The sequence below is a fragment of the Neofelis nebulosa genome, chromosome X (genome assembly GCF_028018385.1).
Source record: "Neofelis nebulosa isolate mNeoNeb1 chromosome X, mNeoNeb1.pri, whole genome shotgun sequence".
In the NCBI taxonomy this organism is placed as follows: domain Eukaryota; kingdom Metazoa; phylum Chordata; class Mammalia; order Carnivora; family Felidae; genus Neofelis; species Neofelis nebulosa.
Window position 1 is genome coordinate 112,988,699 of NC_080800.1, and position 25,297 is coordinate 113,013,995.

General features: G+C 48.8%; 1 protein-coding gene across 5 annotated transcripts in view; it reads right to left on the reverse strand.

The window, feature by feature from the left end:
- The window catches only part of ARHGEF6 (Rac/Cdc42 guanine nucleotide exchange factor 6), a 103,567-nt gene that overhangs the window by 71,575 nt on the left and 6,695 nt on the right, over nt 1–25,297 (reverse strand). For 3 of the 5 annotated variants that reach the window (XM_058713825.1, XM_058713826.1, XM_058713824.1), the window contains exon 3: nt 1,667–1,751. In XM_058713825.1, the coding sequence (XP_058569808.1) occupies nt 1,667–1,751 (85 nt within the window). Of the gene's footprint in view, nt 1–1,666; nt 1,752–22,037; nt 22,720–23,354; nt 23,567–25,297 lie in introns of those variants that run through there. The other 2 variants (XM_058713828.1, XM_058713827.1) reach the window with 2 other exon arrangements.

A 25,297-nucleotide genomic window follows, 5' to 3' on the forward strand; every position in this document is an offset into this window, starting at 1 on the left:
TAGTTACTCGAATTATCTGTACTTCTGCTATACGCCTTTGCGATAGCTCAAAAGCCTCCTTTTTTTTTTTCCCAAATAGCAAAAGAACAACTCTAGAGAAGTATTTTTACATTTATTGCTATTATGTACAGCTCTTTTGACTAAAACTATAATTACTTGATAGCTTCCTAGATGCTCCATTCTATCTGGCACTCGACTATATTGTCTGCTCTCGTGCGCTAATTGTTTCACGTGGGTAAGTTGAGTCTCCCTAAATAGATGGTAATTTTCTCAGGGGCGGGGACCATATCTTACACTTCCTTTGTAGCACCTGGCGGTGCTGGGCACACAGCCTGTGGACTCTCCGACAGTCTGAGCACCAAGACCTATGTCTGGGGGGCGGTCAGTCCGATGTGGGTTTGAACCCCAGCTCTGCCACTTACTTCCCGGTTGGGCAACTGTGGGCCGGACTTCCCTTATCTGCAATACGGACCTAATAATAATACCTACCCCCAGGGTCATTTCAAAGAGGAGACCACCGATGATTCTTAGAATTGCTTAGACCCATGGTGAGGGCTCAGTGCATCTCAACTATGCTTATTCCCACCCAGCTGTACGAAAGATGCTGTCTCACAGGAGTAAGGTTGTACGCCAAGGCTATGGGGCATTTTCTTCACATTTGCTAGGATTTATAGTTAATGCCTCCAATGTGGTGGGTATTAAACATTTAAATAAAAAATATTCTTTTCACTCACTACGACCCTGAGGTTTCGTTTCCAGTGCAAGGTTACTGACAACTTCTTTTTTCTTTTTAAAGTATGTGGATTTCTTTTTTTTTTAATGTTTATTTGATTTATTTTTTGAGAGAGAGATTGACAGAGTGTGAGCAGGGGAGAGGCAGAGAGACAGAGGAAGACACAGAATCCGAAGCAGGCTCCAGGCTCTGAGCTGTCAGCACAGAGCCTGACACGGGGCTCGAGCCCACGAACGGTGAGATCATGACCTGAGCTGAAGTCGGGCGCTCTACTGACTGAGCCACCCAGGCGCCCCACTGACAACTTCTTTTACGTGGACAGACACATACAAAAATCTATGAGAAAAACATGGCTCTAATGGGGAAGTAACTGCTATCTTCTGTAAACTTTATGAAAAGGGGAACTCATCTTTTCCTTTTCATTTTCTGTCTTGTTGTTCTCAGTTGCGTATTCTGTAGCTTTGGACGAAATAGTTCCTTGGTTCTTATCATTATATGAAGGCCATTACAATAACATCTGTGATAGATGTGTTTAAATCCTAAACTCTGAACAATTAAAAGGGGTGCCTGGGCGGTGCAGTCGGTTAAGCGTCAGACTCTTGGTTTCAGCTCAGGTCATGATCTCACGGTTCATGGGTTCGAGCCCTGCATGGGGCTCAGTGCTGGCAGTGCAGAGCCTGCTTGGGATTCTCTCTCTCTCTCCCTCTCTCTCTGCCCCTACCCTGCTCACTATCTATCCACCCCACCTCAAAATAAATAAGTAAACATTTAAAAAAAAAAAAAAGCATTTGACACCCACTGGGGTTGACTTGCAGGGAGGGGAGAGATGTGCACCGATCGAACAATCGTGGCCAAAGTTGGCTCCTAGGGGAATGAGACGCCCGTGGATCCAAATGTGTCACGCACGACTCACAAATGGCAAACCCAGCTCACCTTCTGTTGCTTTGTTGACAGCTAAAAGCGTGCTCAGAACCTTGGAGAAATTGACCCCTGCATAAAGGTCATCAGGATCAAACACCTATGAGAAAGGAAATTGAAACTGTCAGATGCCGTCAAGTGTTCAACTCAGCAAACCAACCTATCGAAAAGGCCACTCCCTCCAGCTCTCAGGAGAAAACGATGTAAAAGCCAAGAGCCAAACCTCCGTAGAGCCTTGCGAGAAGTGAAAGCGGCAGCTGAGCCGCCTAATGACATGTGGCAGGGCCCTCGGTGAGTCAGAGCGAAGCAGTGCTGGGAAATGAGAGCCGAGCCAAGAAGCTGAGCCCATCAGCAGACGCGCGCTCCGGCCCTGAGCGTGTCAATGCTCGGCCCCATTACCGGAGCCCCGTAGGCACCTGTTACAGTTCGTGCCCGCCACCTACACAATGCCCTTCCAGCCCACGAAGAAGTTGCTGGAGCCCTTCTGACACGTTGCCACCTGCACAGTTCAATCGCTGGACTCAGGAGGGCCACTGGGGCATGCTGTCTCTTCCTCTGCTGTCCTCCCTGCTGCCACCCACCGGGTCCCAACGGCCTGGGATTCCCAACTCCGTGGTCACTCAAACTTTTCCAGGTGGGTCTTTTGCTCCCAGCCTTGGTTCCTGGTTTCTGCCGTTTGACCTCGCCCCTCTCAGCTCATCGTCGTGGATTTGAACCTGTGCCGGCTCTTCCTGGCCTCAGGTGACTTTTCCAGACGTGACCTCTGGCCTTCCTAGTACTCCGCAAGTGTCAGCAACAAAACATGAAATAAATACGATATTTCACTTCGCCTTCGTTCCGGTATGCCACCGTCCCTGGTGAAGACTCCTATCGGTTGTTGTCTTAAATACAAATTAATTGTTGATTTGTAAATGTCTTCAATGTATTAAAATGCACATAGAATTCTTCTAGTCTCATATATGAATATTTGAAGCTAGCAATATTCTCAAACACAGGCACAATCTATTCATCTGCCAGCCAGCCCACAATGTAGATATACATATCTATAGGTAACCAGATGCCCAGGTTCTGGATGCAAGTTCACCTTCTAAAAGCATTTCATTCTTTGGGGCGCCCTGGTGACTCAGTCGGTTAAGCCTCCGACTTCGGCTCAGGTCACGATCTCACAGCTCATGAGTTCGAGCCCTGCATCCGGCTCTGTGCTGACAGCTCAGAGCCTGGAGCCCGCTTCAGGTTCTGTGTCTCCCCCTCTCTCTGCCCCTCCCCTGCTCGCACCCTGTCTCTCTCTCTCTCTCTCTCATTCTCTCAAAAAATAAACATTAAAAAAATTAAAAATAAAATAAATAAAATCATTTCATTCCAGGAGGGCTAGAAGTCTGAATCTTCTTTTCCCAGATGCAGTGACAGGAATAAAATGTACCTTTTCATGTGGGCTGTCCCATTAGACGGAGCCATGTGTTTCATTCTTAATCTGCGTGTTTTCTGAAAGCCATGTCAAGGCACAATTTTATCTTCTTTGTGTACATATTCTCCAAGACCTAAACTCTGTCTCTAGAATGAAAGCACATAGTATCCATTTTTTTCGGGGGGGGAGGGCGTCAATATAGATAATATATGGAAATGTGAACCTATAAAAGTCTGTGTATTCTGGGATTGACAATGATACTGTTCATTTAACCAATGGATGTTTCGCATTCAAACTTAATATGACTGAAGAGCCCAATCACATCTAAAAATGACGCACTAGGGACGCCTGCGGGCTCAGTCGGTTGAGCGTCTGAGTCTTGATTTCGGCTCAGGTCGTGATCTCACGGTTCGTGAGGTCGGGCTCCGTGCTGGCTGTGGATCCTGCTTGAGTTTCTCTCTCTCCCTCTCTCTCTGCCCCTCCCCTGCTCATGCTCTCTCTCTAAAAAAAAAAAAAAAAAAAAAAAAAAAAAAAAAAAAATGACACACTCATTCTACTTTTAGTAAAGGGGTAATCCCAATATTACTAAAGAGTCAAATGACAGTACAATCCAAATATGTCTCTGAATCCCACAATATGAAATTCAAAATTGTCCAGGAATAAAGGGGTAGGCACTCTGTTTTAGTCTGCCAAAGCCTGGGTGAACAAGATACAACAGACCCTGGAGAGCGTATCTAGTATCCCAGAGGATTCCAGATTCACTGAATCTCCCTTAGAGCACATCGGTGGGGAAGTCTTAAGGGCACGGGTGCCACGATGGTAACCAAGCCAAAAGGTCATTTGTTTTTAGCCTCTAATTCCTAACGGGAGCGTGAATACGTGTGCGCGTGTGGATGCGGGTGCTGGGGAGGTGTGGTGGGGATGAGCAGCCTAAAATAAAAACCACGAGTAAATATTAGTAGGATGAGACGTGAGAGCAACAGCTGTGAGAAAAACGTCCCCCCTTTCCTTTTCTGTTGCTCCCTGATCCAGGTGAATTGACTGCCTACGTGCGGCAGATACTGGCCCACATCAGGGGCCCGTACCCGTACAAGGGCACTTGACTGAGATTAAGACAAATAACCCGATCAGAAAATGAAACACGCATCCACAAGAGTCACCGCCTGTGCTTGTGGGAAGCTGCCGGGACTATACAGGGTTTCCTTTTTAGAAAACCCCCATATGCTAGAGTTTACCCACGGACACTGTTTTTCTCCCTGCAAGCCTATTCTGTAGCAGCAGCAACTACACAGGAAGGAGCTGGAAGAGGCCTCTAGGGAGTAGCAGAGACAGCAGAGCCTAAGAGTTATGATTTCAGAGCAGTTGGAAGATTAAATATAGCCAGGAACACCCTCCACCGCACCACACCCTTCCAAACCTCAAACTGCATGCTATTAAAAATTCCGCCCCAGACTTTTCTTCCGCGCACCGAGATGGGTCCCTTACTAAAATGGAAACACTGGGAGGGAGCCTAACGCTTTCAGCTGTTAGCAGTCTTGTAGACCTTAATGGAAATGACAGGCATGAGACCAAGTTTAGAGCTGATGGTGTGGAAAACGTAAAGACATTAGCGCCCAACTTGGGAAAAAGCGAGGGAGAACGGCCGGATGACGTGGAGAGGGTAGGGGAGCAGGAGGAGAACGGGACTGCAGTACGGGGCCGTTTGCCTGGGAGCGATCCCAACCATTTACACACACAAAATGGAGAGCCAATTCCCCTTTTCTGTCCGCAGAGCCCCGGGGCTTGTTAAAGGAAACGCACATTTGCACATTTGCGGCGTTGGTGCTTTTCCGACGGGAAGCCGTGATGTTACTACTCCCCGTCTGCTACTCCGCGTGAGCCCGAGTCCCGGATTAGCTGAACTTGCTCTATACCATTTGGGTCCAGAAATTAGCTGGTTAGTCGCAGTTGGGTCTGTGAAGGTCGGATGAACGGCAGGATTCCTTCCCTCCATCTACCACGACTGTGATGCAGACAAGAAAGGGCAGCTTCTGGAACTACGAGATGCTTTCAAGGTCCCGCCTCCTGCAACGGGGAGGGGTGGGGGGGCGAGGTTCAAGGACAACAACGACGGACGTTTACTCTACTCTGGGTAAGCAACAGGGGAGACCGAGATTAAACCTCATGAAAGATGTTTTTTTAAGTGCCGTTGACCCTTGAACAACACAGGTTTGAAATGTGCGGGTCCACTTACACATGGGCTTTTTTCGATAAATACAGTACAGTACTGTAAAAGTACCTGCTCTTCCTTATGAGTTCTTTTTTTTTTTTTTAATGTTTATTTATTTTTGAAAGAGACCAAGAGAGAGCAGTCGGGGGAGGGGCAGAGAGGGAAGGAGACCGAGGATCCAAAGCGGGCTCTGCGCAGCAAGCACCGAGCCAGATGCGGGGCTTGAACTCATGAACCGTGAGATCATGACCTGAGGCGAAGTCGGAGGCTCCACCGCTGAGCCACCCACGGGCCCCTCTTCCTTATGACTTGGTAACAACATTCTCTAGCTTACTTCATTGTAAGAATGCAGTATATAATACATCTAACATGCAAACTGTGTGTTAATGGGCTGTTGATGTTATCAGTAAGGCTTCGGGTCAATGTACATAAGGTCAATTTACATAAGGCCCAATACTACATCAGCGGCTGAAATCAGACAAGGCATTTAATTTTTTTATTTTTTTATTTTTTTTAACGTTTATTTATTTTTGAGACAGAGAGAGACAGAGCATGAACGGGGGAGGGGCAGAGAGAGGGAGACACAGAATCGGAAACAGGCTCTAGGCTCCGAGCCATCAGCCCAGAGCCCGACGCGTGGCTCGAACTCACGGACCGCGAGATCGTGACCTGAGCTGAAGTCGGACGCTTAACTGACTGAGCCACCCAGGCGCCCCAAGGCATTTAATTTTTAAACGTTTCCTCGCATTTTTCCATTTCGGATATCCACAATGACCGCACAATTTCTTTTCTGTCCACTAAACACCAGGTGTTAATTCTGGACTGTTGGGCATCTGGCAGTATAAACCACGCAGACATGTAATATTTTCATGGTTTTACAAGTAGACCCTTTGGGGACAGTTTTCACTTTCAATCTGCATGCCGTTCGATGATGTTTTCCCTAAATCGACCAGCGCAAGGAAGCACATGAGAAGAAAATCTCCAAGCCCCCCTCCCCCCTCCCCGCCGCTCTATTCCCTCACTAATCTTACAGGTACACTGTACTGATTTACTGAGCCCTTGCGACACGCCGACACCGTGCCTGGAGATATTTATATGTCTCCATTCACTGCACACGATTCTCCCAGCAAGCCCGAAACGTGGGCACGTTTATTTCCCCCATTTTACAGATGAGCAGACTGAGACTCAGAGCGGTTGCGTCACCGAGCAAGAGAGTGATGGAACCAATGCAGATACACGAGAGAGAGCTCTGGGGGACATCTGAGCCCTGTCTGCATACTTCCCACTGTCACGAGGCACTAGAAAGAAGAGGAAGAAATCTGTGGGTTTGTACCCAAAAAGAAATCCCTGCCTGCTGTCAACACAAGTTCGTTACAACCGCTACGATGACTAATTCAACTAATCGTGGCAAGGAGAAAATGTCCCACAGGACCAGACTGTCTCCGCAGGGGCTGTGCCACATTCCCGTGCTGGCCTTCTCCTTTCAAGCCCCGACCCGGTAGGCACCGGCTCATGTTTGCCGGAAGCAGGGAAGGGCTGCACTGAGCCACTCGCTATGTGTTCATCTGGTTCCACCTTGTGAGCCGCTGTCCATATTTGTGAGGTGTTGCTTCGGCGGGGGTTCAGCCCGGGGTTACAGGGCAAACCTAAACTACTCCTTGGCACCTCGCTCTAACCACCTGACATAACCAGTGACAGCTCCAGCCACGTCCTCGTTAAGAGAAGAAGCCACACCGTAGAACAGGGTGTCGGAACAGGGTAACGTCTCCAATGTCATGAGGCTTCAGTACCCCTCAATCGACTTCCATTTAAAGTTAATTTAGGGGGCGCCTGGGCGGCTCAGTCGGTGGAGCGTCTGACTCTTGGTTTCGGCTCAGGTCACGATCTCACGGTTTGGGGGTTCGAGCCCCACATCCGTCAGTGCAGAACCTGCTTGGGATTCTCTCTCTCTCCCTCTCTGCCCCTCCCCTGCTCATGCTCGCGTGCTCTCTCTCAAAATAAAGAAATAAACTTTAAAAAAAAATGAAGTTCATTTAGGGTCTGGAGTGATCCCAATAGGCTCCGTCACTCAACTGTTAAAACCTAATCAATTAAAAAGCAAGTGATTCAGTGGAACCACATGGACACAGCTTCTGTTTCGGGCCCGTTAAAAAAAAAAAAAAAACAGACTCCAAATGTTTTAAGAACATTCCATCTCTCCCTTGTTCCTACTGGGTAAAATCTGAAATGCACTTAGCCCATCTTGAATCACAGCCTCCAGTTCTCACAGCTGAGCATGCTGCCTCTGTTGACCCCTGAACTTTGGAGGAAATGTCATTACGTGGTGCAACAGAGCAAAGCAAATCCGAGCTGCTTAGTCATATCTCACGGGGTGGCACTGCTCCTGGCTCTGTGAACCCGGGATGCTTCCGCGCGGCTCCTCCTGAAAGCACTCACGAAGTCAGCAACAATGCCACTTTTCTGCGGCTCTGTTTCCCACGAGGGATGTGAGTGACGTCTTTCACCAAACCAGCACAGCGAAAGGCTCGCCGGCCCATGATCTGAATAGGGGACTCTCAGAGGCAGCACCTAGGCCGTGTCCCCAAGGTCCAGAATCTGCTCTTCAATTCTCATGGCTCTGGAGAATGGACTCATGCGAACCAAGTTCGCCCAAGGCCAATGCATAACCCCAAAAGGCCAACTTGCATAGTTCTTCTAAAAGAAATAAACCATTAAGCAGATTGGATACTGCCATTTTATGGCCAGCGTATCACTCTCTCCCGAGAGAGAAATCCGCATGATAAGCCAAATCAGAAATAGAAATTTGTTGGGTAGTACAGCATCTAAGCAGAGGGGTTCTGGGTGATCACAGGCTAATGTCACTACTACCTGTTTACAAGTGGACTTGTTCAAACTGTCATTAAAAAAAGAAATGACCGATTTGGGGCACCTGGGTGGCTCAGTCGGTTCAGCGTCCAACTCTTGATTTGGGCTTGGGTCATGATCTCACGGTTAATAGGCCCGAATCCCCTATCAGCCTCTGTGCTGCCTGCTTCGGATTCTGTGTCTCCCTCTCTCTCTGCCCCTCCCCGGCTCACTCTCTGTCTCTCTCTCAAAATAAATAAAACTAAAACTGTTAAAAAATAAAAAATAAAAGACGCCCTACTTATAAATTCTGGCTCTAGCTTTGACCATCTATGTCCTTGCGTCTCTGTGGATTTGTATGGCGTCGTTCTCCAGAACTAATATGGGCTTCTCGATTGCCTGGACCTTAGAGAGTTCAGAGCCAGGAAGTTCCGCTGCATAGAGCTCCTGTGACAGGAGCGAAGACCTGAGTGTGACCCCCTCGTTGCTCACGTCTCGTCACAACATCACCAAATCCTGATGGCCGCTTCAGAATCGCCAACACCTCATGGCCTCCAATCTTCCTTGTTAGCACTCCTCCAGGGGAAAAGACCCTTTTGCTCCCCAACAGGGAGTTATCATCAATCGACGACTAAGTGTTCGGGAAGGAGGGGGATGACTGAGGAATGATCTAGGCATCTTGGCCGGGATGGTCACAGGATTAAGAAGAGAAAGAGACAATAGAGGGCTTTGGATAATTGCCCCAAGAAGAGAGTAGGCATCAGCGGAAGGGAAAGATGAAATCTCTCTTGTTAACAGGGCTTGCCAAGCCGAGGACAGGAAGCAGGGTGCCCAGAACCAGCTGCTGTTCAGCCAGACGCCATCGCGGCCCGCCCCGCCACCCCTCCTGCACTCCCGTCACCAGAGCCTTTGCAGGAGCCACACTGGCTGCCGCTTCTGAGGGGCGGGGCGGACGGGTGATTCCTCAGCTGCTAGAAACATCTGGGTGCCAGACCTGGGGGTGTCCTCCCCAAGCTCCTCACCCCCACCCCTCCGGAGAAGGGGACTTATTTCCTAGCGTTCCAAATTGGAATGCGGAACACATTTTCCCAGAGACATAGGGTGAATTCTATAGTTCGGCCGCATTTACTAAACAGGCTGTTGTGGGCCAGCCAGAAAACATAATCCCTGAGTAGAACCTGGTTTCTAGGGGGAAAAAAAAAATGTCTTCCGGGTTCCTAACAATAACTTGCAAATCAACCTTCGGAAAAGAGCCCGCTTTACGGTGAAGAATGCCTGGACGTGTGGTCCCAGACGAGCGTCCACATCCTTCATACTTTCTCCCTGTCCTCACACGTCAAGGATGAACGATGACTCTAGACACCCCGAGCACTATCCCTGTTTCCGCGCTGCCCATAACAAGAGAATCGAGGGATACAACAGGAAGGTGAGAATAGCCTCAGAAAGTCTAACGGTCGACCAGTCCTGGCTGTTAGGCGGGCCAGGCAGTTGAGGAGGAGACGCACATGTGAAGACAGGGCTTCCGCAGCCCCAGCTGGCCTAGGAGTCCGCTCGGGTTCAGGGTGGGAGCCCTGCAGCCCAGCAGAATCAATGGCTTCACCACGAGTCCCAGGCACCGGAGACACTGGCGTCAAATGAACCCCACACGGAGATTAGGCAGGGAGGAGCACCGCGGAGAAAGGAACCGCGGTGCGGTGGCTTTACACGCCCTGGCCTGCTCATCCGCCGCCTTCCCCCAAAGTCCCACATCCACTTACCCTCGGGCTTCCGTCTTCTGAACTGCCACAGCCTTCCGGTCCGTACGGACGCTGTACAGTTCAGCCCTCAACCATCTACCGCTGTAACATTCTCTGTTTATTCGGTGGGCGTTAAGATCAGGTCTGCGTTTCCAACTAGAAGGCGGGCTCTTGGGAGTCCAAACTGCCCCACAGACGCGGCCCGGTATCCAACGCATGTGAGACGCTCGATAAGGGATCATTCATCGGCCGATCGACAGGGAGTGCTGGCAGAGAAACTTAAACACAAACGATGCCTCGAATGTGAGCCCCATGAAGCCAGGGCTTAAAAAAACGTTTTCACTTCCGTATCCTCGGGGTCTAGAAGAGTGCCTGTCACGCAGCAGGCGCTTAATACGTATTTGATGAATTCACAAGGGTTGAGAAGCTCTTGCCAATCGATGATTAGTCCTAACTGAAGAAACAGCATTGCCGAAATTACGGTAAAGTTAAAAAAAAAAAAAAAAAAAAGCATACGATTAAATATAAAAAGTCAGGGGGCACCGAGGGGGACTCAGTCGGTTAAGCGTCCGACTTCGGCTCAGGTCACGATCTCACGGTTCGTGGGTTCAAGCCCCGCGTTGGGCTCTGTGCTGACAGCTCGGAGCCAGGAGCCTGCTTCGGATTCTGTGTCTCCCTCTCTCTCTGCCCCTTCATTGCTTGCACACTGTCTCTCTCTGCGGCTCAAAAATGCATAAATGTTGACAAAAATTTTTTTTAAAAAAAAAAGACAGATGATTGTATTGAGGAGGGCACCTTTTGGGATGAGCACTTGGTGTTGTATGGAAACCAATTTGACAATAAATTTAATATATTGAAAAAAAATAAAAAATAAAAAAAATAAAAAGACAGATGATTAAGGAAGAAAATCTCAACTCTCACGTGACTTGCCAGGAAACACCTATCGGCTAAAATAACATACACCCGTATCTGTCTGCAAAATTAGGCCCTGCGACTGTGAGGTGACCTACGTACTTCAAATTCCATGCTTGTGGATTTCACTGAGTTTCTGTGCCCAGTCTGGGCAAAGTCTGCAACGGCTGGCCTGTCCCAGTACCGGTGCCTTTTGGTCTCCCCACAAAGCACCAGGACCTACGAATCAGACAGCAAGGAAGCACCAAAGAGCTGAGGGGTTTTACCGCTTTGCTGGCCATTGGCTCTATCGTTTGAACTGTTTCATTGTCAATGGCTTAAATGACAAACACCATAAGCCACACTCACCTGTTTCACACCTCGCTCTAAAACGGGCTCTGCCAAAGGAACTCAGGAGAAGCAAGAAGGGGTGACAGATTGAAAGCCTCCAATCCACATGCCTGAAGACCCCCTTCCACCAGCTCATCAGGGTAGGAAGGATGTTGTGCCAAAGTGATTACCGTCTTCTTCGTTGAGAGATCACCCCCCACAACATCCTTGGCAAAGACTTTTGGCACCCCCCCGCTCACGGCCACATGCGAGTCACATTTTCAAAAGTAGGTCCTTTCAGAGATGCCCCATCAATGCCCTAACAGACGTCAATCAGTTAATTTTCCTCCACCCGATCCCAAGCAAGATGTCCACGTGGGATACAATCCACGCACGGCAAGGTGGGTGTTTGCGAGCTCTCATAGCAGACACATGATGGAATGGTGCTTTCCAAGGACACCCGGGTCTCTCAGCCTGACGGAACCCCGCCTGCAAGTGCCATTTCATCTCAAGCCCGTCATTTCTCACCGTGGTCTCCTCGTTTGCCCCAGAATTCTTCACGTTCTTCACCGTGCCTCTCTCTGACAGGTGCACGTCTCCTGATGGAAAACTTCCCTCACCCATTTGGTCTGGTTTGGTTTTCTTTTTAGTTTATTCATTTTGAGAGAGAGAGAGAGAGAGAGAGACAGCAAGTGACCCGCTATTTCAAGACCTGAGTCAAAGTCGGACGCTGAAGTGACTGAGCCACCCAGGCGCCCCTCCTCAACCATTTGAATCCCCCTTGTCCTTGGGGGCCCAAACAACATCACTCCCTTCCACAGGGTCTGCCCCAAACACGGCACCTCAGGCTACAATGGGCTTCTTCTTCTGAACTCTGTATTATGTTCTAGACCCTGGAATCACTAAGCCGGATACCTCGAGGTATCGCTGTTAAATGCGGCGAGTTCCCACAATGCCAGGCATAGCACCCACCCTAGAGACAGTGAACAAGTACTTGCTGATCATTAGTCTTTGCTTTTCCACCTAAAAGCTAAACAGGTATTTCTTCCACCAGAAAGACCTGCCCTTTTGGTATGCCTTCCCCCGAAGGAAAGACAGAGAAAAGGTCTTTTTTTTTTTTTTTCTGGCAGAACTTGATAAATCGGGGCTTATTTATTTTCCATCGCTTGGCAAAACAGATTCTTCTCCTTGAAGACGGTGATTCAGAGAAGGGAAGAACGTTGAAGAAAGCGAAGGTATCGCCTGGGATCACATTCGAGAATCAAAGTTACTGAGTCCTAATGTGTGCAAACGTCACGTCTTGAAAACCCAATGAAATCAAGAGAGTTTGGGTAACGTAAGAAATAAGAGGTGAGCGGAGGACTGGAAAAGCAGAAAATGTCTTCCCTTCGACATTATGGGACCTAACTCGCATACCATTAACTGTCTTTTCTTTTTTTCTTTTTAATTTTTGAAAACCACGAAACAGGTAGTCCAGCTTGGCAGAAAGAAGTTGAGTAGATACTGTATTAGAAGAGACTCAGCTTTCTCCTTACCCTTACTTACACTCACTAAAGAGTCATTTCTCCGAATAAAAGTCAACTCATGATATTTTACATACAGACTCTTAGATACACAAGCTATCTAAAATAAACTTTAAAAACACGCATCCGGTCATTCTCCATTGGACAAATACTTACTGAGCCCCTGGGAGACGCCAGGCACTAAGGGAGACATTTGTTGTAGGATGAAAACAAAAAGGATAGTATGTAAAAATGTAGCAAATAAAGAAGCCACCCATGCATGGGCTCACCAACCACGAAACCATGGTTTTCCATCCTGTTGTCTTTCCTGAAAAGTAATTTTTCGATCCCAAATCAAAATTTTCCCCAATCCATAACACATTCCCAAACACCAGCATGTCTTCAAGGAATGCTATCACAACACTTGTGCCCCCAAAGAAGTGGTTACATTTCTTTTGTTGGTAAAATACTGGCTGGCAGACGCTTCTCACAAATTATTGGTAAATATCCTGTTTGCTGGAGACCTAGCCATGAAGAATAGACGAAGGGGCACCTGTGTGGCTCAGTCAGTTAAACGTCCGCCTTGGGCTCAGGTCATGATCTCCCGGTGCATGAGTTCAAGCCCCACATCGGGCTCTGTGCTGACAGCTTGGAGCCTGGAGACTGCTTCGGATTCTGTGTCTCCCTCTCTCTCTGTCCCTTCCCCGCTCATGCTCTGTCTGTCTGTCTCTCTCTCTCTCTCTCTCTCTCTCAAAAATAAACATTTTTTAAAAATAGACGAATTAGGGGCGCCTGGGTGGCGCAGTCGGTTAAGCGTCCGACTTCAGCCAGGTCACGATCTCGCGGTCCGTGAGTTCGAGCCCCGCGTCAGGCTCTGGGCTGATGGCTCGGAGCCTGGAGCCTGTTTCCGATTCTGTGTCTCCCTCTCTCTCTGCCCCTCCCCCGTTCATGCTCTGTCTCTCTCTGTCCCAAAAATAAATAAAAAAACGTTGAAAAAAAAAATTTAAAAAAAAAAAAAAATAGACGAATTACAAGATGAAATGTTCAGGCCTGCTTCTCAGGCTGGGCTCTTCATAAAAGATGCTAAGAGCTTAACACCTTAAACATGCCTTGTAAAATGATGTCCTCACTTCCAAGGGTAGAGAAACGTGTCTGCTATTGTCCAGGGTGAGACAAGCCCTTAATAACCGTGTCACTCACTGCTTTGCAAAGTGCTGTTTCCACCTTTCCCTTAATTTAATCCTTCCTTTTCCCTGTTGCCCTTTTCAATCCCTCAACTGATACGGCTGATCTCTGTAATAATATTCAAGTTCCCAAGAAAGTATAAAGCTGGGATTTGACTCTATTTGTCTAAGCAGAACTTAATTAGGAAGGTAGATCTTCTGCCAGAAGGCAAATAGAAATGATGGGTGGCTCTATGTTCTCTCGGATGAGCCAGCTCTCTGAACCCACACACCCCTCTGTGTGATGGGGTCCAGTTCGCCGGGGTCTGCCTGAGCCCAGAGCTAAGCAGACAGATGTCGGGTGCCCTAAGTCTTTCTTCCAGATGAAATGCAGATATGGAGCAGCTTCTGAACTGGGTGGACATCTATCCCCTCTAAAAAGCGGGTAAGCAGAGGCCCTGAAAAACTAGCAAGTGCCCTCACCCTTCTTCATTTGCAATTCAAAGGCCAGACCTTGGGCATCTTTTCCCTAGGAACTCCAAAGTCATCACCCTCACACTGATCCCTGGGGGCTCCCGCTACGGGATAACATATGACCAGAGTAGGAGGGGGCTGGAGTAGGGGATAGCTGGCCTACATTGTGTGGTTTTAGTAAAGAGCTATATTGTGTTCTGTTGCCCCCCGAAACAGCCTGGATTACAATCAACGTTAAAACCAAATTAGAGGGGCGCCTGGGCGGCTCAGTCGGTTGAGTGTCCAACTCTTGATTTTGGTCAATTCATGATTCCAGGGAGTGGGATCAAGTCCTTCCTGTCCACAGGGTCTCAGCGTGAAGCCTGCTTGAGATTCTCTCTCTCTCTCTCTCTCTCTCTCTCTCTCCCCCTCTGCCCCTCCCCTACTTGTACTCTCTCTTTCTAAAATAAAAAAAAAATTTTTTTTGAGTGAGATTTAAAACAAGATAACTTGTATATCTCCCAGCAGAAAGATCCAATTGATCAAATTTTCTAACAAAACACATTCCCTTTGGTATTATCAATATATATTCAACCCAGGGGCGCCTGGGTGGCTCAGTCGGCTGAGCATCAGACCTCGGCTCAGGTCATGATCTCACAGCTGGAGTTCAAGCCCCGCATCGGGCTCTGTGCTGACAGCTCAGAGCCTGGAGCCTGCTTTGGATACTGTCTCCCTCTCTCTCTGCCCCTCTCCCACTCATGCCATGTCTCTCTCTGTCTCTCAAAAATAAACATTTTTTAAAAATTTTTAAAAAAATATATATATATTCAACCCAATTCAGAAATGACATGCTTCCTTTTTAAGTACTGCCTACCGTGGTTTTTTGTATAGAGGCAATTGGTTTTGATTTCCCCCCTCAACTATGCCCAATTCATCAGTTTTATTACTTATTTCCCAGGGGCAAGGGAAAATGTTTTTTGTCAGTCATCACCAAACATAGAAAGCCATTTGTCGAATTGTTTAACTAAAACAACAAGCAAAAAACAAAAACAAAACAAGCATCTTGCTCTGGAGTGTATTTTTATTTTTTTAAACCTTTTTTAAAAATTATTATATTTTATTTTATTTTTGAGACAGAGAGAGACAGAGCGGGAGCAGGGGAGGGGCAGAGAGAGAGAGGGAGACACGGAATCCAAAGCAGGCTCCAGGCTCCGAGCTGTCGGCACGGAGCCCGACGCGGGGCTCGAACTCACAGACTGTGAGATCAGGACCTGAGCTGAAGTCGGACGCTTAACCGACTGAGCTACCCCGGCGCCCCTGGAGTGTATTTTTAAGTTTCAAGCTACTGTAATTAAGAAATGAATATGTTGGTCTTAAAAGACACAAAAGTTAAACTATCTCCTCCAGGTAATCAACGCGAGAAACTGAAAATATTCCTTTTTCACGTTCTTCTAGCTCATGCCTAGACTAGAAAAGAGTGAAAAGCATTCCTGATTTTTTCGATTCCAAGAGGAATCCATCCAAATGGTTTCTATTCCTCGCACACAAAATGGCGGCTGAGGAAGTTCCTGTGGTCAACAACTGAATAATTCGTAGTCTCCGAAGAATTCGGTGGTTTTGTCTTCTCCAGGTCCTCCTTGGAATGAGAGCCCCACACACATTTCTAGTCCTGAGTTCTTACAAAGGAAACCATATACGAATTGTCTTCAGCAGTTAAAACTTGGCCACGCTAAGCATCGAGAACAACAGTAAGACAACCAGCCAGAGACCTTAATGTGAACTTTCATAACCAGTTCATAAAACTCTTAAGATTGCACATAAGTTGACAGAAATGACAGTTAACGTTTCCAACCTCTGCTCCGGGGATATCACTGAGCCACGATATCACAGAAATTTCAACCGTCTTCATGTAGCCTTCCGAATAAAATACGTAAACAAATTAAATAGGACATAGGAATAATTTTAAACACACTTCAACACACTCTCATCTAAATTCAAATTGTTTTCTGTGATGTGAGGCACAGAGAGTTTCAAGTACAAGTGAAAAGAAGAAGCACTTCAATTAGTGAATGAACGATATTAATAACGGGCAAAGGACTGATGTCTGCTGGTAAAGACAAGGAGGGCTGCCACTATTCATCCATAGTTTCCAGAAAATGCTCAACTTTGTTTTGCCTTCAGAAGAGGGCTGTTAAGTATTAGAAAATATGTGGAGATTTTACCATCAACTTTACTTTTAAAAAATGTTCTTTTCCAGGGGCGTCTGGCTGGTTCAGTCAGTTAAGCATCTGACTTTTGGTTTGGGCTCAGGTCAGAATCTTGCAGTTTGTGGGTAGGAGCCCCACATCGTGCTCTGTGCTGACAGTGCAGAGCCTGCTTGGTACTCTCTCTCTCTCTACCTCTCTCTCAAAATAAATTTAAAAAAAAACCTTTAAAAAAGGTTTTTTTCCCAAAATCATGCGGTCTCTGTCCAATAAATCATGGAACTAAGGAACAAGATGGCTGGATTTTGTTTTCCTGTTTTAAGGTTCCTCCCTGTTTAAATTCTCAAAGTAACTGGTGTAAAAGCTCAGAAATCTGGGAGAAGCTATCATTTTACAGAGGCCACAGTCTACCCCTGCCTGTGTCCCAGTTGGGTTTTTTGTTTGTTTGTTTTTACTTTTTTTTTTAAGTTTATTTATTTTGAGAGAGAGAGAGAGAGAGAGAGAGAGACAGCATGAGCAGGGAAGGGGCAGATAGAGAGAGAGAGGGAGAGAGAGAATCCCAAGAAGGTTCCACGATGTCAGCGCAGAGCCCAATGCGGGGTTTGATACCAAGAACTGTGAGATCATAACCTGAGCTGAAATCGAGATTTGGAAGCTTAACCGACTGAGCCACCCGGGCGCCCCTGTATCCGAGTTGTTTTTAATGTTAAGATTTCAAAAGAAGATCTTCTCTCTAAAGCATGACTCACTTCTTAATAGACTTTGCTTAACACAGCTAAAGACTTAAGCAAAAAAAAATTTTTTTGATAACGCGATGTTATCATTTGCAAATAATCGTCTACTGGGGGGGGGGTTGCCTGACCCCACGCCAAAAGGCCCCGGGTGGTTATGTATTTGGGGGTCTGCTCTTTTTAGAGTTTTCCTGGCTCCTTCCCTGACGCACTGTTGACTTCATTGCCTCCATGTGGTACATGGACGTGAACTCTCTCTACCCCTACCGGTACGTCTAGTCCCCAGCAACACCCCCCCTTCTCCCTTTATCACGACCTTCTATCCAGATGCTGTTCCCCAGTTTACAAAGTGCTTCCACAAACCTTATCTCATCTAATCTAATTTTCTATTTCTAATCCGTTTAGGGATGAGCAACCAGATGACCCATAATGCCAACGAGCTCAGTTAGATAAGTAAAAGTCATCAGGCTCCGAGTGAGATCCTGAAGCAGTCTCCCAGGAATAGAGTGCGTAAGCCTTAAGGCAACGATGCGGTATCTCTCTGCAGCCCAGACTTTCCCTCACCGTTCAGTCATTCTACTGATCACTCACTTCATAAACAGTTCCTGAGTACCTGCTACGCATACCTGTTAAACTGAGGGCTGGGATTATGAGAATGATCAAACGCAGGTTCCTGCCTTCGAGAAGCACCAAGACTAGGAGAGAGATCAACGTGTCCACAGTTCCCCATAGTGAGAATGGCCCATCAGCATTAAGACAGCTTGGCACAGGGGCGCCTGGGTGGCTCAGTCCGTTAAGCATCTGACTCTTGGTTTCAGCTTAGGCCGTGATCTCACAGTGGGTGAGTTCGAGCCCCAGGTCAGGTTCTGAGCTCTCAGGGCAGAGCCTGCTTGCGATTCTCTGTCTCCCTCTCCCTCTGTCTCTCTTCCCCTCACCCATTTGCGCTCTTCTCTCTGTCAAATAAATAAACATTTTTTTGAGTTAAAAAAAAGATAGCTTGGCACAAAGGATTACGAGAACGGGAATGATAGTTCCCCAATCCAGCAGAGAAGATTTTCCAGAAGCTCTCAAGCTGCGGAAGAAGCTTGGCATGTCTTTCTTTACGGTTCTCAGCTGGGTGACGGACCCTGGAAGTTGCTAGACTACTGAACTCTAGATACACCACGGAAATGGTTCTCAAATCTGACTGCACATTAGAACGACTAGGGGGACCTCTCGAAACAAAATAATTACAAGACACGGTGCCTTTGGGAAACTGTCGGGCAGTACCTACTCAAGCTGAACATATACCTACCCGATGACCCAGCTGTGCCATCCGTAGGTACAAACCCCACAGAAACGCGTACCAGAAGACATGCCCGAGGCCAGCACTGTCACAGCAACCAAAACCTGGAAACCACCATCAACAGGTGAACGGATAAACAAACCATGGGACGTCCACATGATGGGACAGTACCAGCAATGAAAAGAACGAGCCACTAGTATCCATAACATGGGTGACTTGTACAAATGTTACCCTGAGTGAAAGAAACCTTATATAAACGAGTACATGCTGTATAATTCCACTCATATAATGTGCCAAAGCAGAAAAAAAAAAAAGTGTATCTATTGTCTTAGAAGTCAGGGCCGTGGGGCCCACTGGTGAGGGGTGGTGACTGGGAAGGGGCACTGAAGGTGGTTTCTGGGTGCTGATCATGTTGTGTTTCTTTTTTTTTTAATTTTTTTTATGTTTATTTATTTTCGAGAGAGAGAGAGAGTCAGAAGGTGAGTGGGGGGAGGGGCAGAGAGAGAGGGGGACACTGAATCCGAAGCAGGCTCCAGGCTCCGAGCTGTCAGCACAGAGCCCCGAGGTGGGGCTCGAACCCACGGACTGCGAGATCATGATGTGAGCTGAAGTCGGACGCCTAACCCACTGAGCCACCCAGGCGCCCCAATGTTGTGTTTCTTAATTGGTGTGCTGATTATACGGATGTGTTCAATTCGTAAAGATTCGTCAAACTGTATACTTAGGATTTGTGCAGTTTCCTGAACTCCTGTAATATTTCAATACCAAATTTATTTATTTATTTATTTATTTATTTATTTATTTATTTGCTTTTTAAATTTTTTTTTAATGTTTATTTTTGAGACAGAGCATGAACAGGGGAGGGTCAGAGAGAGAGGGAGACACAGAATCGGAAGCAGGCTCCAGGCTCTGAGCTGTCAGCACAGAGCCCGACGCGGGGCTCGAACTCACAGACCGTGAGATCATGACCTGAGCCGAAGTCGGACGCTTAACCGACCGAGCCACCCAGGCGCCCCTTCAATACGAAATTTATTTAAACGTTAAAAAAAAAGAAGAAGAAGAAATACCTAGGCCTGGGCCTCACCACAGGCCAATTAAGCTCAGCGGGGGGGGGGGGGGGGGTTGGGGGGACCACAATGTCTGTATTTTGTAGAAGCACCCAGGTGGCTCTGATGTCCGGCCATATCTGAAAGCCAAGCAGCTTGGTGTTCCTATATTTATCAATAGCTCCTTTGTGGGGACAGCCTCGCACATGGCAAAGGGAATGAGCCCTGGAGTAAGGCCCATCAGCAGCGCCGTTCTGATTGGCGCATTTGCCCGGATCATCCCCAAACCTCAGTTTCCTCCACTGTGTAATGGGCACAACACCACTTCCCTGCCAGGACTGTCGGGAGGATTAAACAAGGTAATATGCCTAAAGTACCTAGCACAGTACCTAGAACACAGTAGGTGCTTGAGAAGCGGTAGGCACTCCACTCCTTTTCCCCCTTTGCATCTTAAGTTCCTAAGCACGGTGATGAGCGGGCCGCTGTAAAGGAACCAAATTCACGCTCTCCAATTTCTCCTCCTGAATGAGTTTCTTTGTAAAGACTGAAGTAATATTATACTTGGACTGATGATGTCAAACAAATATCGGACATTTCTGGGCCCTGGTTTGCTGACTTTATTCAGCACCTGCTGTCCCCAAAGATGCATGGGGAGGACAAAGACAGCAGATAAATACAACCACAGACCCTCCTTTGGAAAGCTTTACTCCTGTCCTCACCCTTAAGCACAGCGCCAGCCCTGTGTGAGCAAAGACAAGGCCAAGATGTGAGTTGGCAGAAAGAATCGAAAAAATGAGTAGCTCAGAAGACATACCATCCATGAAATGTGCCAAATGAAACACTTTTGTATAAAAGTGTTTTAGGGGTGCCTGGGTGGCTCAGTCAGTTAAGCATCTGACTCTTGGTTTCGGCTCAGGTCATGATCTCACGGTTCGTGGGTTCGAGCCCCGCACCAGGCTCTGCGCAGACAGCATGGAGCCTGCCTGAGAGTCTCTCTCTCTCTCTCTCTCTCTCTCTCTCTCTCTCTCTCTCTCGCTGCCCCTCTTCTGCTCTCTCTGCCTCTCAAAATAAATAAACTTAAAAAATTTTTTTTTTAGCTTTAAAATGTCCTCTATTAGTAAAAACAAACCAAACAAACTCCTGGGTAGAGAGCAGAAGATCTATATTGGAGCTTTAACGCTACCACGGGTAAGCTGTCTGTATGACTTCGGTGAACTAACTTTTCCGTTTCTCTGGCAAACGAAAAGTAATGCCACCTCTCCTACACGCTTTTACAAGGGCACGGCGAGTTTCAGATAAGGTTAAGTACAAGACATTCTGAAAAATTAAGCAGCAGAGAAACCCAAGCTGAGAATCCAAGCTGCAAATTTCACTTTGTTCCAAACTCCAATCACCAACCACCACCACCCCCGGAAACTGAGAACTCTCTGATATGAACTGCTCCAAGCACACACCCAGAGCCTGGAGCCGGCTTATGTAAGAGTGAACTGCGGTACCGCCTGGCATGGAGCATAATACTTTGCTTCAGAGAAATCCTTGGAAATGCCTCAGCTGAAGTACAAGGGCAGGCCCTGGCCTTACGTTTTGGAGAGAGGTGCCCTCAGTCACAGAACACCAGGACCGTGGCTGGAGCAAATGATGTCATCCCAGCTCCCCTTACCGTGGTCAATGTCAAAATTAAGATAGGAAGTTCAAGGACAAATTGTGGGCTTTCCAGGCAAATAGAAGTTAGAAAGGCAGTTTGCACCTTAGGATCTTGCAGTTTAAACTGTTAATACTTTGCAGAACCTCAACCGAAATCTACCCGTTTCGGTGATGGTTTTTAGGTTACATAAAGCTTTTTATTCACAAAAAGCTAAGTAGCCGCATAGACAAATATATTCCCATATTCTATTTTTATTCCCGCTACACGTTAAGAAAAGAAAAACAAATCATGTGAGTCACCCCTATAGCCCCAAACAATAACAAACCAAAAAATGAAAACAAGGTTTTTGAAGAGACGGAGATAAACTTGAGGGCTCTCCACTCGAGAGCTAAGAAACGAAATAGCTCAAATACCTGTTGGGTTCCTAAATGACTTGAAAATGAAAACTCGAAATTAACTACGGGCACGTTGGTACACCTTGTAGAGTACAGCCACAAACCCTTCCTGCGACAGACCTGTGTACTCGACGCCAAAGATATCCCCAAACGTGCGGATGCCCGGGACTGAGGGGGTGGGGAGGGGGGAGGCATCAAATTAGTATCGAAAATAGTGCTGTTGACTCCCGCCCTGGTTGGGCGGGGGGGGGGGGGGGGGGGCGGGAAGAAGGACTCCTGTCCGCTGCAAACCCGGCGGCCAGAGCCGGACAACTCGCCCCTAAGTTTGGCGCGTCCTCGCTCCGCGCCCTCGGCCCCCCGCCCCCCACTCCCGGCCCCCGGGATCCCAGGGCACCACCAGGCCCTGGCCCGGCACCGACCCCACGGCCGGGGCTGCGAGCCACGGCAGGGGGAGGAAGGGCGGCTCCTCTGCAACCCCGGTCCTGCGGCACCACCCAGGCCCTCGCGCTCTCCCCTTCCCCTGACCCCTAGCCCCCAAGCAGGTCACCTGGCTCGGCCGCTGCCCGCTGCTCCTCCCGCTGCTCGCTCGCTCGCTCCGGCCGCGCCGCCGCCGCCGCCGCCGCCGCCTCCTGGAAGCGGCTCGCCCTCGCGAGTCACGGGGCCGGCGAGCGGGCGGGCGAGCCCGTGCCAAGGCTGCGGGAACCGCGCGCCCCGGCCGGAGCTGGGACCCTGCGCTGAGCGCGGCCGCCACCCGGGCGAAACTGGAGAGCTGGGGCTCGGCTCGCCCGGGCGGGGAGGGGCGGCTGCAACTTTGCTCCCGAACGCGGGCGAGGAGGGGGCGCCCGTCTCCAAACTCCGTGCCGCGCCCGCCACCTCTCCGGCCGAAGGCTTTTCTTTATGCCTTTTTTTTTTTTTTTTTTTAAGATCTAAAGGGAAGCCAGATTCTCGCCCTCAAGTTCTTGCTTCCAGGGCCGTGCGGCTCGGCGGGCGGAGGAGCGCGGCGCCGAGCGGGGTGCGGGAGACGCTCCCGCCGGGTGCGCTGGCGGCGAGCCGGGCCGGGGCGCGCGGGGCGGCGGGGCGGGCGGGAGCGGCTTCCCGGGGACCCCGCTCGGCCGCCGCGCGCTGGCCCCTCCGGCCCGGAGCCGGAGCCGGGCAGGGAGAGCGGCCTGGAGGGACCGGGCCGGCGGCGGGGAACCGGTGACCCGGACCTGGATCGCCGAAGTAGGAACTGGAAGTGACAGCGGCAGGGCAGAGCAGCAGCCGCCGCCGCCGCCGCCGCCGCCGCCGCCGCCGCCGCCGCCGCCGCCGCCCGGGTAGCCGTGGCAGCGGCAGAAGCCGCGGCGAAGCGGCGGCAGCATGCGCAGTGTGGCCGCCGCCTGCTCCGGCCGAGCCCGGGGCCCGCTGGCGCCCGGCCTGCCGCGGGCCACCGCCGGGGCCTCGGGCGGGAGTCCCGGCCTCCCGGACGCGCCCTTCCCGGTGGCCTTGCTTCCTCCTGCACCCCCGGACCCGACCAGGAACCCCCCCACCCCCACCACCCAGCGCCGTGCGGAGCCGCTGAGACCGCCAGAAAGGAAGCGCTCTCCGGCGGCCCTCGGCATCCGTCCCTTCCCCAACTCTCCTGGATGCCCTTCCCGGGCTCTCTGATAACGGGACCCAAGTCGAATGGTCCCTCCGGGAGAGCCTCACCACGTTCGTGGGGGGGGGTGGGGGGGGGTATTTACCGCCTTCCTCGAAGTCTTTTTACAGAAAGACAATGCAGTCGGTAAAAGATGAGGCTGGCCAGAGCCCTGTCAGTTCCTGTAACTCATGGAAATTCCATTAGGAGTGTCAGATTTGCTCAACAGACCAAAAAAGAAAAACTTACCAAAATCCTCCTTAGTCTTCCCACTGGCACAAACTGAGCAGCTAAATATACAAAGCTTTGCCGGGCAGAAACTCCTGGAATTGGGCCAGTTAAAAACAGAGTGTCCAACAGTTAGACGTTACCAGTCCCTACTCTAGTCTCCTCTTTCACAGATGAGTCAACCGAGGCCTAGGGGAGGGGACTCTGACTTCACAGCGGTGGCAGACTGGGGCTTGAGGGAGGGTCTGATACCCATTACAGCTATTGGTTAGTCGCGTGACCTCATGCCTCACTCCTCCAAGATGGTTTTGCTCTCCTAGAGCTGGAGCGCTCTTAGGGGAGAGCCAGCCTTGACTCTTGGTCATCAGTGGACCTGCCTGCCTTCCAGAATTGCCTCCCTGCAGAGCAGCCCCTGGGAAATGGCAAATCGTCCATCCCACAGGCCCCACTTTGGGGACGGCACCCAGGCTGTTCCAGTGACAAGGCAGATGGAGTGACTCAGGGAGACAGGAGGCAGTGAGGGGGTGGGGGCAAGGAAAAACCATACTGATACCAGCTGGTACTGGAAAGAGAAGGAGAGAGAGAAGAAAGAAGGGAGGGAGAGAGAAAGAGAGAGAGAAAGACGCACTAAGTGAGCCACATATACATTCAATGAAATCCCTCATGAACAAAACATCTCTTTATAAAAGTAGGCTTGGGGGCGCCTGGCTGGCTCACTCAGTGGAGCGTGCAACTCTTGATCGCAGGGTCGTGAGCTCCAGCCCCACGTTGGGCGTGGAGCCTACTTAAAAAAAATAAAAAATAAATAAAAGTGGAGTTGGCCCAGGAGCAAAATAGCAGATAGCAGGGTAAACCTGGCGATGGGTTAGTAGTAAGGTGGGCAGGGGACAAAGCAGGAGTACGGGAGGCGGGGGGGATGAGGCCAGGAGGAGATTACAGAGGCCGCAGCCAGAACAGCCCAGAGAGGTATCAATCACTCAGGCCACTCTCAAATGATTGGAACAACTGTATCTGTCCCTACACCTCCCAAGTTCAAAGGCAGAGTGAAAATAAAACTACCATCGCTAGAATAGTGTTGTCAAAGGACTTCCTGGTCGCATTAGTGACACTCTACCTAGACATCAGGGTTTTTCCATGCGCTCTAGAACATTTTTTCTTGAGGCCTGAGTGTCCTCCCTGCCTTCTCCATTTCTATAAAAAAGATCTAGTTGGTTCACAGGAAAGGAAATACAAATGGACCATAAAAGGGTCAAAAGATGCCCCAACTCACCAGGAATCATGAAATTCAAATTACAGCAGTAAATCAAATACCATTTTCACCCAACATTTGAGCAAACATTGAAGATAAATAATACCCAGTGCTGCCAGGGACATGAGGAAGAAGGCACTTCCTACTCTACTGGTGAGGGTATAACTTCACAGGGCGTTTTTATAGGGATTTGAGAACAGCTATCAAATTTGACACAGTAATTCCATTTCTATGAAGAAAGACGTTTCAAGAATAATCACAGATGTACACAAATCTATCTCTATGTGCACATACTACAACATGACCCACTGGGATTTATCCCAGCAATGCAAGATGGAACTAACATATGAAAATCAATCAGAGTAATACAACATATCAATATAATAAACCAACGGTCACCTTAACAGATACAGAAAAAGCATTTGACAAAATCTGGCACCGTTTCATGACAAAACAAAAGACAAAACAAAAAACAAAACTCAAAAAAACTCAAAAAACTAAGAATAGAAGGGGAACTCCTTCAACCTGATACAGGGCATCGATGAAAAACCCACAGCTAACATCCTACTTAATGATGAAAGACTGAAAGCTTCCCTCTAAGATTAAGAACAACACCAGGCTGTCCACTTTAATCACTTCTATTCAACATTGTTCTGAAGGTTCTAACCAGGCAAATTAGGCAAGAAAATGAAGTAAAAGGCATCCAGATTGGTAA